The sequence below is a fragment of the Vanessa atalanta genome, chromosome 18 (genome assembly GCF_905147765.1).
Source record: "Vanessa atalanta chromosome 18, ilVanAtal1.2, whole genome shotgun sequence".
Taxonomy (NCBI): Eukaryota; Metazoa; Arthropoda; class Insecta; order Lepidoptera; family Nymphalidae; genus Vanessa; species Vanessa atalanta.
The window spans coordinates 3,085,002-3,103,091 of NC_061888.1; the positions used below are offsets into that span (position 1 = coordinate 3,085,002).

The 18,090-nt window shown below is 33.0% G+C and overlaps 5 protein-coding genes across 6 annotated transcripts in view; 2 read left to right on the forward strand and 3 right to left on the reverse strand.

Annotated features, from left to right (window-relative positions):
- Positions 1–733: 733 nt before the first annotated feature.
- On the reverse strand, positions 734–2,038 carry LOC125070834 (protein SEC13 homolog). Its single transcript, XM_047680820.1, has 2 exons — positions 1,392–2,038; positions 734–1,190 (listed from the first exon to the last, which is right to left on the reverse strand). Exons 1-2 carry the CDS (start codon positions 1,959–1,961, stop codon positions 819–821), a joined length of 942 nt encoding a protein of 313 aa, XP_047536776.1. The 5' UTR covers positions 1,962–2,038; the 3' UTR covers positions 734–818.
- A 649-nt stretch (positions 2,039–2,687) lies between these two features.
- Positions 2,688–4,506, forward strand: LOC125070869. The gene is made up of 5 exons (XM_047680867.1): positions 2,688–2,863; positions 2,929–2,988; positions 3,056–3,229; positions 3,321–3,464; positions 3,985–4,506. The coding sequence occupies exons 1-5, from the start codon at positions 2,792–2,794 to the stop codon at positions 4,345–4,347; spliced, it is 813 nt and encodes a 270-aa protein (XP_047536823.1). The 5' UTR covers positions 2,688–2,791; the 3' UTR covers positions 4,348–4,506.
- A 367-nt stretch (positions 4,507–4,873) lies between these two features.
- LOC125070934 (ras-related protein Rab-8A) lies at positions 4,874–10,989 on the reverse strand. 2 transcript variants are annotated; one of them, XM_047680956.1, is made up of 6 exons: positions 10,810–10,989; positions 10,516–10,576; positions 10,236–10,440; positions 9,565–9,705; positions 8,710–8,712; positions 4,874–5,185 (listed from the first exon to the last, which is right to left on the reverse strand). In XM_047680956.1, the coding sequence occupies exons 1-6, from the start codon at positions 10,931–10,933 to the stop codon at positions 5,081–5,083; spliced, it is 639 nt and encodes a 212-aa protein (XP_047536912.1). In that variant the 5' UTR covers positions 10,934–10,989; the 3' UTR covers positions 4,874–5,080. The 2 variants fall into 2 exon arrangements, with proteins under 2 accessions (XP_047536912.1, XP_047536914.1); XM_047680958.1 differs by lacking the exon at positions 8,710–8,712.
- Positions 10,990–11,344: 355 nt separating this feature from the next.
- LOC125070729 (DNA-directed RNA polymerase II subunit RPB7) lies at positions 11,345–13,834 on the forward strand. Its single transcript, XM_047680670.1, has 6 exons — positions 11,345–11,521; positions 11,603–11,712; positions 11,896–12,055; positions 12,726–12,776; positions 12,969–13,106; positions 13,704–13,834. The coding sequence occupies exons 1-6, from the start codon at positions 11,510–11,512 to the stop codon at positions 13,752–13,754; spliced, it is 522 nt and encodes a 173-aa protein (XP_047536626.1). The 5' UTR covers positions 11,345–11,509; the 3' UTR covers positions 13,755–13,834.
- Positions 13,816–18,090, reverse strand: part of LOC125070728 (myosin-I heavy chain) — a 79,062-nt gene continuing 74,787 nt past the window's right edge. Inside the window, exons 35-39 of the mRNA XM_047680669.1 lie at positions 17,923–18,055; positions 17,504–17,639; positions 17,090–17,332; positions 16,810–17,013; positions 13,816–16,698 (exon numbers count right to left, since the gene is read on the reverse strand). Of these exons, the coding sequence (XP_047536625.1) occupies positions 16,597–16,698; positions 16,810–17,013; positions 17,090–17,332; positions 17,504–17,639; positions 17,923–18,055 (818 nt within the window). The 3' untranslated portion in view covers positions 13,816–16,596. The remainder of the gene's footprint in view (positions 16,699–16,809; positions 17,014–17,089; positions 17,333–17,503; positions 17,640–17,922; positions 18,056–18,090) is intronic.

Sequence of the window (18,090 nt, forward strand, 5' to 3'; positions counted from 1 at the left end):
GACTATTATTCATATCCATATCCAGATACGAAATGACATATCTATAACATCCCTGGTTTCAGGGATATTGACTGATGGGATGATCATGTAAGATTTAAAAAGCAAACAAATTGAAATAGATGTAAAGTGTAAAATGGTAAAGCATTAAAAGTAACAGTTATTGCAATGGTTCAATTTATTTGTGTAAAATAAACAACTTACTTATTTTAAATGTTTTCTATTTTATTCAACATTGCATTTTACATTTTGCATTACTTGAACAAGCATTTTAAAAGAAGATGTAAAGTGTGCTGCAGTTAGATGTTTTATGATTTTAAATATCAGTATAGTTGATATATTGCTTGCCTCCATTTTGATTATACTTCATTATTTATAAAGCCAGACATATAGCTAGTATGATATAATATGCTAACAACATTATTACAATTTTACTGCAGTGCTTGAAAACATTTAAAATATCAAAATTTAAAAAAAAAAATTCAATTGCTAATTTTCTTAGAAACACCATAATCTTACATTTCTCTTATATAGAAATATAGTAATGATAAACTTAGTTTAAAAATAATAGCTATACTTTTATGGTATTCACTTGGTATCAAGATAGAGTTGATTGTAAACACAAAGATCATAGCAAAACTTGTCGTAAAATTTCTCTAATGCACAAACATTCCATCTTGCAATTGAATTAACCCTTAAGTAAACAATAATATAACAGACATAGAAAAAAAATGCATTTAAGTTAATTAAATTTATTATATTACAATTAAATCAAGGATAAACAAGTAACCATACATTATTTTGGAAAAAATACTTAAAACTTAAAGGGTGCTTCTTTCTTCATTGGGCGATTGTCCCAGCCCTTTTGCAACTTCACTAATGCATAGCCACTGACCATCTGCATTCTCTCTCCATAGACTAACTTTGTTGTCCCCACCCGATACGGCTAAGATGTTACCAGTGAGAGACCAGCTTACACTCCACACAACATCATCAAATGTGTTGAGAATTATTGGTGTCCAGGATACATTGTCATCACTCGACCAAATGACAACTCTCTTATCTTGAGAACAACTAGCTATCATGGAACGCTGCAGACCAAGTGAAGGTGCCCAAGCCACATCTCGTACCCAGTCCATATGCATTTCTAGGCGGTTCTCTTCCACCCATTGATCGCCCTGTTCTTTCCAAATCTGCAATAAAATATTATGATTAGTATTTTCTCAATTATGTCCAGAAATTATATACTGTTTCAACCTTACTTTTATGTATATACGAAAAATATACATTTTTTTTTATTAATTTAGCTAGGTAGGTATACCAATTCATTTAAAATGGAAAAATATTAAGAAATATATATTTTATTATATAAGGTAGTATTGAGTATAACATACTTTGATTAAATTATCACAACCACCAGATACTAATCTCTTAGGAGCTTCTTTGTTCGTTAGAGGATCAAAGTTTAGATCTGCTGATAATGATGGACACCAACTAATTGAATTAACTCCGATTGCATGTGCACCAGGTATCTTCTTAACATCCCAGTTACCACCATCTTGATTGTAAGTTATTGTAGAAATAGAACCATCTGAACTGCAGCAAGCCAAGATCAAACCATATTCTGCTGGCGCCCACGCCACAGAGTTTACAGAACTTTCATGTCCAGCATATTCATAGAGTTTGGTCCACTCTCCAGATTCTTTCCATATAATTACTTTTCTATCGTACGAACAGGAGGCTAATAAATTGCCAAACTTAGGATGAGCCCATGCAACTTGCCATACGGGACCAAAGTGCCCTTTTAAATCAGCGGCAAGAGTTTGTGTACCGCTCTTGATGTCGTAAATTTTTACTGAGTTATCCGATGAGCAAGTCGCTAACCTCAATCCATAATAATCTAATTCTGCGTCATGGATCATGTCCTCATGACCAGTATCTATAGTATTTAAAACACTAATCATTTTTACAAAATAACTTTTACAAAAACACTCGTTCCTTCGGTTACTATTTGGTTAATATCTGTCATGTCAAAAAAGTTGACGTGGAAGTCAATGTTGCCTAATTTTGGTATGGTAATGGCAAAACTCCTGATTAAAAAAGTTAATTGTCTATTACATAAAATTCTTTACTATTACTTATATCTATAATAGTATAGTCAATATTAATTACATTATTTAAATTTTATTTCTATATTTAATGATATAATATACAACTACGATGAATCTCTTGGTAATAGGGCTTTGTTTAACGTTGTGCAGGCTTTGTGAAAGCTCGTCTGGGTACACACCACACATTAGACATTTTACTACCAAACAGCAGTACTCACTATTGTTTTGATCCGGTTTGAAGGGTGACTGAGCCTGTGTAATTACAAAGTTGATGTCGTATTGGCGATGTAAAGAATGGTTAACATTTCTTACAGCACCATTGTCTAAAGGCGGTGGTAATCACTTACCATGGCCCATTTGCCCGTCTGCCTAACTATATCATAAAAAAAGATAAAATACGAGTCTCAGACATTTGCAATATTTGATCGTTTAGTGTCGATAAATAATCGGTTAAAGTGGTGCTTTAAAAAACTTTCTAAAATATTCACATTCTTCAGCTTCGTTTGTTTTTCTACGCAAGTCGGGAACAACCATAAGAGTTGTTAGAAATATAATGACACTTGAAGTTTAAAATAATGTCAATGTCATTAAAGTTCTCTAAGGAAAAGAATCTTAAAATCAGAAAATATTCATGAGCTAATTTTGTAAATTATGAAAGTTTGTTTTCGTATTAGGTAACAAAAATGGCTGAGGAAGAAGGCGGAATATTTTACAATTTAGAGAGTCTCTTGCGACAGGATTATCGTGGAGTAAATGTATGTTAACAGGGTCAAATACGTATAAACATCGACAGTCTTTATCACATTTTTTTTTATTTCAGATAGCTGTGTATGCTCTCGCCACAGCAAGCTTGGCAGTATCTATACATAAAATCCGTCCGGTAAATACACTTTTAATACTTAAAGATTACATAACTAGTATTTATTAATATTATATTTATATTGTAGGTAAGTAAATTCTCGAAAGCAAGCAAAGTTCCTGATCACTTTATAAAAAGGCATGAACCCTTAAAAGGAGTCTATGTAGGTGTTCAGCATTCTCCTGTAAGGCTCCTTGTTAATCACAAAGCTCCTATTTATCTTCCATTATGGCATTCCAGCAAACCACCACTGCCTGTCAAGGTAACTTCAGTTATAATTAATAAAAAAAAAAGAGAAAGTCCTCTATCAAGCTTAGAATGCGTTAAATTATTTTTTTTCTAAAAATTTTCAGCTATGGGGTGTTGATATAGTAAGTGGCAATGCTGTCAATTGGTTAGATTGTGTCGCTAAAGGTCAACAGGTGACTTTAAAACCTATCGCAAGAGACAAGGAAGAACTTGTCTCTACTGTTCTATTGCATTTACCACATCAAAAGGTATGTCAATAATATTTAATTTAGTTGATTGAAAAAAAATGATTAAAAATATGATTCAATTTTATCAAATGTTATTTAGAAATATTATTATTGTATTCAGTATGGATGGTTAGAATCAATTCAGGCCGTAAGAGAATACATTCCTGACATCTGCTAATTTTTCATGACTAGTGATAATTACAGAAACAAATAGTTCACATATCCCAGTAACGGTGTAGTATAAATTAAAAAAGAAAGAATGTTTTCGTATTTATTGATTATTATATGTGCAAAATTATAACATTTGTTGTAAGTATCACACTCCACAGATTATAAAAAAACTATAGTAAATGATAAATTTATTGTAAAATAAATTACAAAAAGCCACATTATATTTTTAACATACTTTATTTTATTGTATTTTTATTTTATTATTATTTTTTTTTTTTTTTTTATTCATGGATATGTCAGGAAAGCAATCTCTTAGCTGCCAGACAATAATATATTTTAACTATGTCAATAAAAATTCAATTTGTTTCAGACTAAAACTGTGGAGACATTTGATATTGGTCAAAAGTTAGTGGAACTTGGTTTTGCTAAAGCCTCTGTGCCTCAAGCTATTAAAAAGAATACTCTTGAATCACAACTGGCTCCCGGTATATTATCAGCAGAGGCTCGTGCAAAGTCATTCCGTAATGGAATTTGGTCAGAAAAGCTTCCACCGATTCCTATTTATGTCACATATTGGCGAAAAGGAACCCATCTAACTTCTGATCTTATTATTTTGTCTTCGAAGAAATTGTTACAACTAATAACTTTTATTTCTAAAAGTGCCTTAGTTGGTGTCAAAAAAGTAATTCTTTTACCTTTTAAAGCAACTCCAAAGCCCATTCAAGCATCATGAATGATAGCAGGCTTAAAACTATCTAGTTTACTAACTTAAAATTTAGGATAGTATGAAATGCATTACAAACTTTTATGGTAGTTCTTTTAATATACTTGTTGACAAAAATATTCTTTTGTATAAATTATCTGTTGAACAATAAAAATGTTTAAAAAGTTATTTTTTGTTTGATTGAAACCACTTTGTTTAAAAAAAGCACTGTTTATTCAAATTAAATATGTAGTATATGTTACATTAAAATATATATTTCTTAATTAAAATAGCAAAAGAAAAATACAGCTAATAATCTATTGAAATAATATCCTTTAAACCATTTTGCATTACAGCGTAATACCAAATAATTTCGCCCTAATAAAGTAATTGTCACATTAAAGTAGATTTATTTTACAGAAATTATAACCACGAGATATATTGATTTTGAAATTTACAAAAGCAGTCACATAAACATTCCAAATGAAAACTTAACGAGCCACACAATTTAATAGGTGTCAAGAATAAGTGAGTCTATTGCATTCGAATATCACTCGAAGTTCCGTAAAGCAAATGATTGTCGCAATTTGATAACACCTGAACGAAATAATCGGATATAAAAATACAAAAGCAAGTCTGATATACCCTCTCGGAGTTGCACCAGTTAAAAGTGTAGGTCGAAAAATATAGTGGTGGGCTGACTACCCACGCTCCCTTAGTAGATGAGTACATGGCGCGGGTGTGCGGGGGCGGCGGGGCGTCGTCAGAGGACGGAGCAGCGCGACAGCCACGACGTGGGCTTGCGTTGCTGCTCGTTCGCTCTCAGCTGATGCGCGCCGGTCCTGCCACCTGGCGGATTACTCGCCTCCTAAAGCATAATATTTATCATTAAACATATCGATATTTAAGGTTACATTTCTAAGATATCAATAAACGATAACAAGAAACGCAATCTTATTAGGTAAGAAAATTGTAATAAAGTTTATGAAGCTATATTGTTATGATAGCGGCGATAACGCGATACGCAATATAAGTCATTCTCGTAAAATATGAGTAACACGTAGTGTAGTGACTCAATTCTGATTGTGTTTAACAACTCAACAAGTACAAATTGCAATAAAGCGCAAGCTCACAATATATAATTATTATTTTTTTCTGATGGTTTTAGTTAATAATGTTAATCGTATCAGAGCATATACTTTATTTTGTCACTGACAATAATATAGTAGTAGAAATGCCAAGATCTCAGAATCGATGTAATTATAAGGAAATAGTAAATATATTTTGTGTGTGCACTATAGTTGAGCTGTTTAAATAGTAAAAAAGATTAGGCATAGTATAAATATATCTAATAACATTGTTATCATGGCGCACAATGATAAAAAAAATGTTCTGGATATTTATTAATCTAATTCGGTTCTTCGTCGAAAATCTTCAAAGAAAATTCAAAAGTTCAAAACATAAGCGGATATACATGTATTTGTATTTCATTGTTACTGGTTTATTGTTTTAACGGCCTTACATAAATCACAATGTTTCATTGATTTGTCATTTTAAAGACATCGCATTGTTTTACTTTGTGGTAGGGCTTTGTGCAAGCGGGCTTGGAAAGGTACCACCCAGTCATCATAGATATCTATAGATATTCTATATATACTTAGTATTGTTGTTCTGGTTGTGCCGGCTGAGTGAGCTCGTGTTACGGACATAATATATCAGTTTCCGAGATAGGTGGCGGATTAGCTATTTAAGAGATGGTCAAAATGCCAATGCCAATGGAAAGTGGTGACCACTTGCAATCTAGTGGCCCATTTGCCCCAATCAATATATACATATAAATAACTAAACAATGCATTAACATATTGAAATAAGTTATATTCAATTTTATCGTTCGATATTACGTTGCATTATTTCGATGAGTGAACAACAAAATTATTAAGCCAATCAATTTCAATTTAAATACTCAGTGACAGATATGTACCACCACACATATGAAACTAATATTATTAATATATAATATTTATTTAGTTTTTTCTCGATTGACACAGATTTCACGTTGTTTTGATAATTTCCGGAAGGACATAGGCTACATCGTATCTACCTATGTTCAGGACCGGATTTACCATATGGCTTTTTGGGCTTCAGTCCAGGGCCCCATAGATTCAAGGGGACCTTAGTCAAAGTTAAAAATAAATGATATAGAAAGAATCCATAAATTTATTAAATTAAACAGATGGTATGGTTTACAGCCCTGTCAGAAATGCCTTAGATGGGCCCCTAAGTAGTGTTAGCCAAGGGCCCCCTAAACTTACGATCCGGCCCTGCCTATGTTATATAATAAATAGCTCGAGTAACAATATAAATAAAAATCTTTATTCAATATAGAAGTGTTTACACTTGCTTATTGATAGTCAAAAATCTACCACCGGTTCGGAATTTAGCACCTCGGACCTGAGAAGAACCGGCGAAAGAAACTCAGCGGGATATTTTTTTACCATTTTGCATATACAATAATAATTATATTTTAGTTATTTGTAACAGCCTGGAGGCGATCATTTCATTCCCAAGGTGTGCAGTCAACTAAAACTTAAGGTAATCATTAAAAAACTTGACTTTGTGGTAAGGATTCCTAAGTAAATAATAGCCAGTCATCACAATTTCTGCCGCCAAACTGCAATATTTAGTATTGTTATAATACCATTTGAGGTAAGGTGAGTGATCTAGTGTAACTGCAGGCACAAGGAACATAAATTATTAATGCCCAACGGTGGCCATACATTGGCGATATTTGTTATAGTGGCAATAACTATGAGCGTCGATGACCACTTACCATTGACCCATTTGCCAGTCTGCCAACGTATTTTATATTAAAAAGGAACCATAACTGAATTCAAAATCAAGGCCGATAGTTATATTATTAATACAAGTGTAGCCTAAAACGCTAGAGAAACTGCGGGCGATAACTTGTTATACATGAAGCGGAGTTTTATTTAAATTTTACATATTCATATTCCAATTATGAAAGTTATGTATCATTGCGTTGCATTTCATTCGAATATAAATAAAGATACCTATAACCTAAAACTAATTTAACTCACTCAGTGACAAAAAACGTAATTATTATCAATGAACCGTGCAGGAGATATTTTCGTACGGGTCGACGAATGTATTTGTGAATTCCCCTAACAGCGTTCATTATAACCGACAGTATATTTAATTGATAGCGACCGTTACAGTAACACCATACACTAATAATTAATGTATGTAATTAGTATGTATACACATCAGTACGAATAAATGAGGAGACATTTCGATTTAATGTCTAACTGGAAAAACTACTGAACCAATATTTGTTTACAAAAAAAAAAAAATGTACGTGAAACTTATCTGAAAAGACGCAGAGCGTTTCGGAGAAAGTTTTACTATATAATACATAGATATTTTATATAGGTAACTGCGTTTTGTAGTTTCACTCGCTTTAAATTGAGACTATTGACGTGACGAGCGTGAAATTCATGTTATAAATAAACGGATACGAAACCGTGTTTATCCATGACGTCACACGGGGACATTGTTATCAACAAAATCTTTGTAGAATACCGTTCAAGCGTACTTTATTGTGGAATAAAAAAATATTGGCACGATGAATAAAATCATGGGTTGATCAAAAATCTAAATCTGCAATTATAAACGCGAAATAAACGTCTATAAGTCTAACGTCTAAAAGGGCATAAGTAATACATACCCATTACATGTCTGTGTATTTACTCTATATATATAATCGTGCTAATCGATTATGTTTGCGTTGACATATTTCTGGACGTGAGTTTTTTTTTATTTACAAATTTTATCCAAAACGTTTTAAAGAGCCAATACTATTAAATCTCTTATTTTAATTTAGTATTTATAAATATCATTTAATAATAAATAGTTAAAAAAAAAGCTAAAAATATACTTTTTAAAAAAAATATGCTATTAGTTTATTAAACTCATAGAATAATTAAAAAAAAAAACTACTGTTATAACGATTATGATACGTTCCCGACCCCACTTCGATTGAACCGCAATTGAATCATTGTTATTAGAATTAAAAAACGCGTAAAGGACCTACTGCCTAACGTTTCGGTTCGATTCCGATAAAATGCCATTTTGTTAGTAATATTGGCTTCCTGGCCAAATAGTTATTGTTCTTGTAAGGAATTTGTTAATCAGCGCCAATAGCGTTACAAAATGTCTTTGTTTAATAGTAGTGTTAATAGTTTGCTTGCGATGCAGACTCACTTTGTTTTACTTATTAGTTTTTATTCTAATATTGTTCAATTATATAGATTAAAAAAATGCATTAAACATCAAACACAACACAATAATTATATTAAGTACAAACATTTTTACCTTCTGTGTTCGATAGATAGGCATGAAACAAAAGAAAATTTTTATTACAATAATTAAACAATTGTAATGTCATCTACAATTTATAAGTTGCTTGCCATTTAAAATATCATATTAACATTGTGAGGAATCCTTATGTGTCGCCAGAAACTCTGCCACATTAGTATTTACCAACCCGTGTTAAGCAGCCTGATGGAATAAGCCAAACCTTCACCGCAAGAGGTGGGGTGGCATTTGCTCAGCTTGGATATTTACGAGTTTTACTTTACTTTATACTTCAAATGAAATTTATGAGTTTTACTTTGATAATAGTTTTCATTTATTAATAGTTTGAAGTATAAAGTAAAGTAAAATCTGTTACTGTAACTATACTGTAATTTTATACTTCAATTAAAATACAACGGAGTGATGCTGTTGTCATTCGGAATTGCTATACTTTTTTAGCTCATACATAAAAAGAGCTAATATAATGTTTAGTGTCTGTTGACCAGTTTAGTTTAAAGTTAGTGTAAAAATTGTGAATTTAAAAAGATTGATTCATTTTGTAGTTGTAAAGATATGTTTTTGTTGTAGTTTAGTTTTTAAGATATTATGTTGTCTAAATAAAATGACATATATTCTGTCTACATATTTTTATGTTTTGTGTTATTATGTAAAATTCTTGCATAAAAATAATTTTCTTGGATAATCATCTATGACAGGTAATGACATTATATTTAATTTAATATGATTATTACTCATTATATTTTAATTATAAACAAAAAACATTCGGCTTCATTTCAACTAGACTATTGAGATTACAAGAATAATGAGATATGTTATTTCAGATCATATAATAGTGTAAAAATGATATAATACCTGTTTTTTCTCCATCTTTGCCTTGATGTCTCTTGCTAATGTATAGAATGCAAACTCAACATTTAACGAGTCTTTCGCGGATGTTTCTACAAATTTAATCTGATATTCTACTGCTAATTGTTCACCTCTTTCTTTTGATACCTGAAATTTTACAAAAATTGTATAACAGATGTCAAATGTATTATGCTAAGACTCACTAATTAATTTATTTAAAGCTGAGGAATCTTGTTCTCATGTCCTAATCTCTGGACCAACCAAAGCCGTCAATCAGTATCAGTTAGCTCATTTATTGATAGATATTCTATGCTATAATCCATGGGCATTGAGCAGCTAACACAAAAATATTTATATATAATAATAAACATGTAAAAGATAGGTATAACTCAAGTGTATTCTTATTGAAACAAGATTTGATTAAAGCAGGAAAATCGTAATAAACTACATACTATTGTTTCCATAATAATATTGGGTTATTATTAATAAGTAATTGATATATTGGTGTAGCAATGTTTTTATAACAATTGATATAAATTATTTTGGTCATATTTTTGCAGTCAATTATTATGTTCTTGTAAATTTTTATTTGTGTGATTGTTATTGAGTATGACACTGTACACTGTGCTAGCATACCATTATCCTAAATAATAAAATACATTTGAGCATTCAGTTACCTGTCTCTTTGCATCCAAGTCGCATTTATTACCAAGAATCATTTTTTCCACATCAGCACTTGCATTTTCTTCAATATTTCTAATCCAATTTTTTATATTTTCAAAACTTTTTTCGTTTGTAACATCATAAACAAGCATTATGCCCATAGATCCTCTATAGTAAGCCGTTGTTATCGTACGGAATCTTTCTTGACCCGCCGTATCCCTAAAACGATTCATATTTTTGAGTCACTGAATAACGAACTTTCACACGAAAACCGAAATGAACTGGGAAACTTACCATATTTGTAACTTTACTTTTTTACCGTCGAGGTCTATTGTTCGAATTTTAAAGTCAATACCTGAAACAATTCGTTGTTTAAGTAGTCAATTAATTAAAATTAGTGTGTATGATGTCATAAACAGTTCACGCGTTTAATTTTCTAAGGGCTCCATTTAAAGAGGAGCCGCGCCCTTTTTTGAACTTATTGTGAAGAAACATCCTACAGCGATACAAAAAATCGTGATGACAATTACGTATAAAAAATACAACTTTCTGACAATAACCTTTGATACAAAGACTTAAAGCACTCACCGATGGTTGATATAAATGAAATATTGAACGCATCTTCAGAAAATCTAAATAAAATAGACGTTTTTCCTACACCAGAATCACCTATCAGAAGTAATTTAAATAAATAATCGTAAGTTTTTGCCATTTTTTCTATCAATCTGATTACAAGACACACAACCACTCATTTGGCATTTTTGAGTAATCGCTAGTGATGTGCATAGACAATCATATCTTAAGTGACGTATTTCGTATTTTGATTTCGCAATTATCGAATAAATTCTAGCTTAATAAAATATTTATTAAAAAATTAAGGTAGAATATTTTATTACTGCTAAATATGATATTTTCTTTAAAAATGTAATAAAAAGGTACGCTTTACAGAGTAAGGTTTTAATATTTTTTTGAAGATATCAAAATGTCATCATTTAGGAATTAAATTAATCATTTTACTTAACATTTGTTATTTTGTGACTTTTTAACTCTTCTATAAAATTTGATCTTTATAAAAAAGTACATTGGACGAAAGATCCTGATCCGCTAAATATACTAAAAAAATATATGTTTGTCAATGTCAAATCTAATGTTTTAAAAAAGCTTGATTCAAAAGAGCGGCGTTTGTATAGTACACCTAACATCAAACTTTAGTTTCTTCTTAAGTATAAGTTGACTTTCTTTTTTAGTACTCAATTATAATGAACTGATGTTGTAATAATTTGGAAAAATGTTTTATCATGTAATTAATTTTCAATTTACTGTCGTCTACCATAACTTAGATCATGTACAAATAAGACAATAACCCTAAACAAATTTGCAGATATCTTTGGAACATGAAATTTTATTACATCCCCGGTATTTCGGACCACAGCTACTAGATACTGTTAAACAGAAACTTTATACAGAAGTAGAAGGTACTTGTACAGGCAAGTAAGTAATTTAACTTTAGTTTTGGGCATATTCTTTACCATACATTTGTTTAACTTCATCTTTAGTCATACGACTAAATATGATAACCCATTATTAAGATGTAAGTTGCTTATGTTATAATGTCTTATTTTGAATGTTTCGCTGATTTACTATTACTTTTTAATATTTATAATTGTCTTACAGGTATGGGTTTGTTATAGCTGTAACTACAATAGACAGTATAGGAGCCGGACTCATTCAGCCAGGGCAAGGCTTTGTTGTGTATCCAGTTAAATATAAAGCAATTGTGTTTCGACCTTTCAAAGGAGAAGTTCTTGATGCAATAGTCACACAAGTTAATAAGGTATGCATAAATTTAATGTCATTGATAGATACTTTAAAAGTGTACCCATTTGAGTAGTCCTTACTTTATTAGATTGGTGATATGCCTGTTCCACATGATTGTCTAACAGTCCAACTGTTTGTTCAACCCCACCTTGTGTAGAGAGGTAGTTTATGAATATTTGACGAAGTTCGATAGTGTTGCGGCGCTAGCACTTAGATGGCGGTAAATCGTTCCCAGATCAAAGGAGTTGGCAAACTCACACAAATAAACCCTTCACAGTATCTAGGTATAGCGCAGAAGAACCTATCTCTTTAGTATTGTTGTTCATAGTGAATGAGGTTGGAATGAATGTGTGGAGAGTCTAATAGAGCTGGCTATTAAAAGTTCATAAGTGACATCAATATCAAAGTAAAATAGTTATGGTTTTCATCATTTTCAACAAAGGATAGTGCAATAGTGCCGGAGATATAAAAGTGGTTGACTAAGTAGGCAAGCACGGGTCCACTCGGTTTCTTCTGGATGTAGATAGATTGTAGAAGTTTTATTGACATTTAATTTTTTTTATGATAATATTAGTAGCAAACAAATACACAATTATATTATTCATAAGAATTCAAATTGTTTCTTGTACACAGTAAACAAACATAGCTAAATATGTCATAATAATTTTATATTTTTTTGTATACAGGTTGGAATGTTTGCTCAAATTGGTCCTCTAAGTTGTTTTATTTCACATCATGTAAGTATTTGTTACAACATATTACTTTTATCATATTTTATTTAAAATAAAATAAATAAATACTAATGAAAAATATTCCTTATTGCCATTATTTACATTTGCATTGAATAGATTTTGGTAATATAATAACTACAACTTACTTTATTATCTTTTTTATTAATAATATTTATTTTATCCGTTTTTTAATGACAGTCAATTCCTGCGGATATGGAATTTTGTCCGAATGTAAATCCCCCATGTTACAAAAGTAAACAGGAAGATAATGTCATACAGGAAGAGGATGTTATCAGGTTGAAGATTGTGGGTACGAGAGTTGATGCTACTGGCATTGTAAGTTGGTCTTTAATATAATTTAGGAATTAAATGCTTAAAAAATTAAATGATTAATAATATGCTTATATGAAGTAAGAAAACATATAATACTCCATAAGAGTTGTGGCACAGTAGTTACAAGAAGTTAATCTTAACAATGATTCTGAATTCAATCTTGGGGCAAGCACAAATAAATTATTCTGCTTAATTTGTGATTATAATTTATCTTGTGTTCAGTAGTGAAAGAACACAGTGAGAAAGCTTGTATGTGGCAGATGTGAATCTACCATGTGTATGTTAATACACATGGTATGATACACAGATGTGAATGCAGATGCATTGGACCTGACAAACTTGGATCCGTGTGTTAGAATAAGCTCCAAGCCTTCTCAAAGTGAGAGGAGGCTTGTGCTCAGCAGTGGGACATTACAGGCTGCTACTGTTACTATACTCGGCAGTAAAGGAAAACAATGTGATGAAACCTGCATATTTTGGAATGTTGCCACAAGTAATTCTACAAACAAACCTCAAAATTGAATGGTGAAGTGCACATGGGGTGGGTCTCAGCAGTGAGATATTAAAAGGCTGTATAATATATACATTTTTCTTTTTCAGTTTGCCATTGGAACTCTAATGGATGACTACTTAGGTTTAGTGACACAATAATATATTTAATGATTTTTTAAAAATAATGTAATTAATAAAATATAAAATGAAACACTAAGTCTTTATTGTTCATATTTATTTGGCATTCAAATAATAGTGTAAAATTCATATGCATGTAACAAAAACAATCCATCAAAAAAGGACAAAATATTTGGACATTTCAGTCTATTTGGGCAGTATGTGTGTGACCTTTGACAGTGTATTATTCTTGTATAAATGTGATTACAATAACAATACAACCTTATGTCTATAATAATGCAAACTTATTGATACTCTTATCATAAAGTGCAGTTCCAAAATTAATATCCATTATCACATTAAACCTATTAAAAGAATAATACAATAATAAGAAAATGAAAATAATTTATGGCTCTACTTATAATCCTTGTTCGGCAGATGATTAGTGAAAAATGTATTCTCTCTTTCTGACATTATTGATTTGTCATTCAAAAAAAGAGGACAGCAATATTATACTAAGCACCCTCTAAACAACATTTATAAGCAAAAAGCCATAAATTATTATTATTTAGCAAACTTTGATATTAAAAAGTTAAGAACATTAATTTGTTGGAATTTTAAATATACTAAAAATATTTCCTTGTGAATGCCAAAGGGTTCTAAATGTATCCAATAAATCTTTACTCCAAATAAATTTCTAATAACGACACTAGTATCACTAATGGAAAGGTTTCTCTATTTTTTCATCTAAAATACTGTCTATCATGCGACTCAGGTATAGGATGCGTCTGATTAATAACATCATGGGAGAACATATCATATTATGTTAGATCAATGTTATAAATATTTTAATGGGGGCATTAAATTTGCAGTACAAAATCATACACAAATAAAAAATAATCTATAATAGCTTAAAAAAATAATTACACAAATATTCATAGTATAACTAAATAAATCAATGTCGAATTAGTTATTGAAATAAATTATCCAAAGGGACAATTCAGTGTCTTTGGTTTGTCAATTATATACAAAATCGTCAAAAGCATTCAAGTAATAAATTAAAAAAAAAAAAACCTACTCAAATATTGCTCACGCTTACGAAATATGGCAACTAAATAAATAATACTCAATATGAGATCAGAAACTAAGCAATGATTAATTATTTATTTATCTAAGCACCGAATAGGCCTAAAATTTATACTTATCTATGCTCACATAGAATTAATATTAGTCTAGCATAACTTTCAAGCATAAAATGCTCTACTACAGTATAATCTACATAATCATCGTATATAATTTCATTATAAAATATTGAGACATAACATTGTGCAATATAACATAATAATATGCAGATAGAAGATATATTTGAAATATTCAGTTATTCTTTTTTTAGTCACAATAATTTGCACAATTGGCTCACTGATTACACGCGCGCAAGAACGTTTGCCGACTAATTGATTTGAGATTAAAAAAAAAAAAATTACTAATACAATTGAATAGTTATAAAATAAAAACATTCCAAATTTAAAAAATAATACAGATACGTAATCTTACGTAATACATAAATATTAATTTTGCTTGAGTATATTGAAAATAATATTTTAATTCGCCTATTTTAGGCTCGATTGTCGGCGACGTCTTGCCGCTCTTACAAGGCACAAAACAAGACTTTAGGATAAACATACAATACTGCAAACAGTCTAAAACAAGTATATACTCTGCTAAGTACTCAACAGTACAGGAAGATTCGAAGCGAAGGAAATTTTATAACAGATTAGGATTTTTTAAGGCTGATATGAATCTTAAGGTTATTAGGATATAGGTAATTTTACTATTAGAATCAACTAACATTATATAGTGTATCTATGGGAGGATCTAGAATTCAAAGTGGGTCGGCTTAGCGCTAATTGACTTTAACGACATTTTAGTCACTAAAGTTGGAAGTGTAAACAGGAGTGATAAAATGTCGTCTAAAGTGGACTCCTTAATGGTTAACCACCGAATACGAGGGGAATAAGATTGAATTATCATCACTATCTACCATCGAAAACATCTTAACAATTTTAACACTTTTAACACTAAACTGATGAAATCTCAACACCAATTACATCTGTATCGATTTATAATTAAGAGGGTCTATTTCCTCTTCGTGATAATGTTTCAGGAATCTGAAAAGTTTTACCGATTCGTCATTTCATTATGAATGCGATGTTTTCTTTTTTTATTTAAGTTCCTTATCACAAAGAGAACAGACCTTTTGACTTATGGATTGGAATATCCTAACTATTGAATAAAACTGTTGAGCTAGACTTTGTAACTTTACCAAAATATTTTATTGTTTGTTTGCTTCCCCGTCTTCTGGCAACTGGAAATCGTCCATCCTTACACTCCTGACCAAACGCCACTTGTATCTGTATACTGTATACTGCTTGTGCTCCGAAGTAAATGTAGACTGATTTGATTCGTATGTTTAGATTCCGCTAGCTAATCGAAATATTTGAACTCATTTCCGTACGATAATTAGATAAAAGCATATTATATTTTATATATTACATATTATGTATATAATAAATATATATATTTATCATATCAACATTTACTTCTATATGCAACCCAATCATATCGGATACGACTGTAAAAATCGAGCGACACTGAAGTTTTAAGGTACATTTGTGCTGTACGCCAGCTCTGATTCATTTTAGTTTTTAACGCACATACAATATCATCTACGTCTCCGTCACTCGGTCCATCGCTCGGTTTCCCAGTCGGCACTCCATTCCTATACCTCGCCCGCCGATGTTACGCCTGCAGGTGCGCCAGCACTAGTGCGCGTGGTGCGCGTCTAGTGCGAGACGTGGAAGCACTGGCACTAGGCGGGCGGGTGTCAGGAGGCGGCGGGGCGCGCGGCGGGCTGCGGCACTGCCGGGCACACGGGCCCGCGCACCGCCTCGATGTAGTCCTTGATCAGAGTCGCAATCTGGTACGCCTGCGCACATCGTAACATCGCATTACTAAAGTAAAAGACTACATATTCAAAAAAAATGATGTCTAATAAATGTATTCCAATAACGATTTCGAAAATGGAAAGTGTAGTAACCTGGTCGGTGGAGAGAACGAGTTTCGCGTGCTTCCGGTCGGCACGCGTGACGAGAAGCAGCGCCCGCGGGGCCGGAGAGACGGCCAGCAGTTGGTCGTGGTCGTGCGACACGAGCGCAGCGCGTGCGCCCCGACGCAGCAGCGTCAGCCCGCGCGCGTCCACGGCCAGCCACAGCGCACGCGGCCAGTTCGACGTGAACGATTGCTGTTTCACCAAACAAAAAATCATTGCTTTCCTCACGTATGTGAAGTTACGAGAGCACAATGTTCTCGTCACATACCATGACGTCGAAGATCGTGGCTCTGGTGAGCGGCCAGGAGGAGGCCAGCGTCAGCGCGCGCTGCATGGCGGCGTGCGGCTCCGTGCCGCGCAGCGCCAGGTGGTGCAGGCGCACAGCGGGCGCCGGCAGCGCGGGCGTGGCCAGCCGCGGCGGCAGCACCGCGCCCGCCGCGGCCGAGCACTCCTCGCCGCCGCCGAGGCAGTCACCCTTCACTACTTGCGCGTGCAACGCTGCCAGCATAACCTAGGGGAAGGATAACTCGCTCCTTATTGTGTTCCACTTTTGTTTCATTAATATTTGTATTTTATAAGGAATTATATGATAGCTTTTGATAAAGTTGTATAAATTCTGCTTCGAAGTGATCGATAGTCACATTTATATAAATATAATCTATATGAAAAAAGTATAACTCACAGCTTCATCCGTCTCGATGGGCAGCCGGTCGTGTCTCACCGCGTGCAACACCTGGTAGTACAGGAGCTCCATCTCCGCCACGCACGCCGTGTGCAGCGGACGCTCGCCGAGGAATAGGCGCTTTTTAAACACCAGCCTGATTGAGATTAACAAAATATGAAATAATTTTACAAAAACCTAAAACGTATCATTCGACGATTGATAGAAATGTATATCGCTTATCGAGGAAAGTAACAAATCGTAATGCTTACATCATGCGGAGGTCCGGTATAATTTCAATTAAAAATGCACACTGAGATGCTCAAGAAGGGGATAACAAATGAATAAAATAAGATATAATTTGGGAAGGAGCGTTTATTGCGGCAGCGGCGCGGTGGGGCGGGAGGCGTCACACGAGAGTATGGAGCAGTATGTGTAACCTGCAGGCGGCGGCCGTGGCGCCCGCCTTCTCCCAGCGCGCGAGCACGTCGCCCACGCGCTCGGCGCCGCCCAGCGCGCGCTCGCCCGCGCCCGCCGGGCTCGAGTTGGCGCACACCTCGTACAGCGCGTAGCCTGCCGCCGGAAGGACCATTTGTTTTAAATAACGG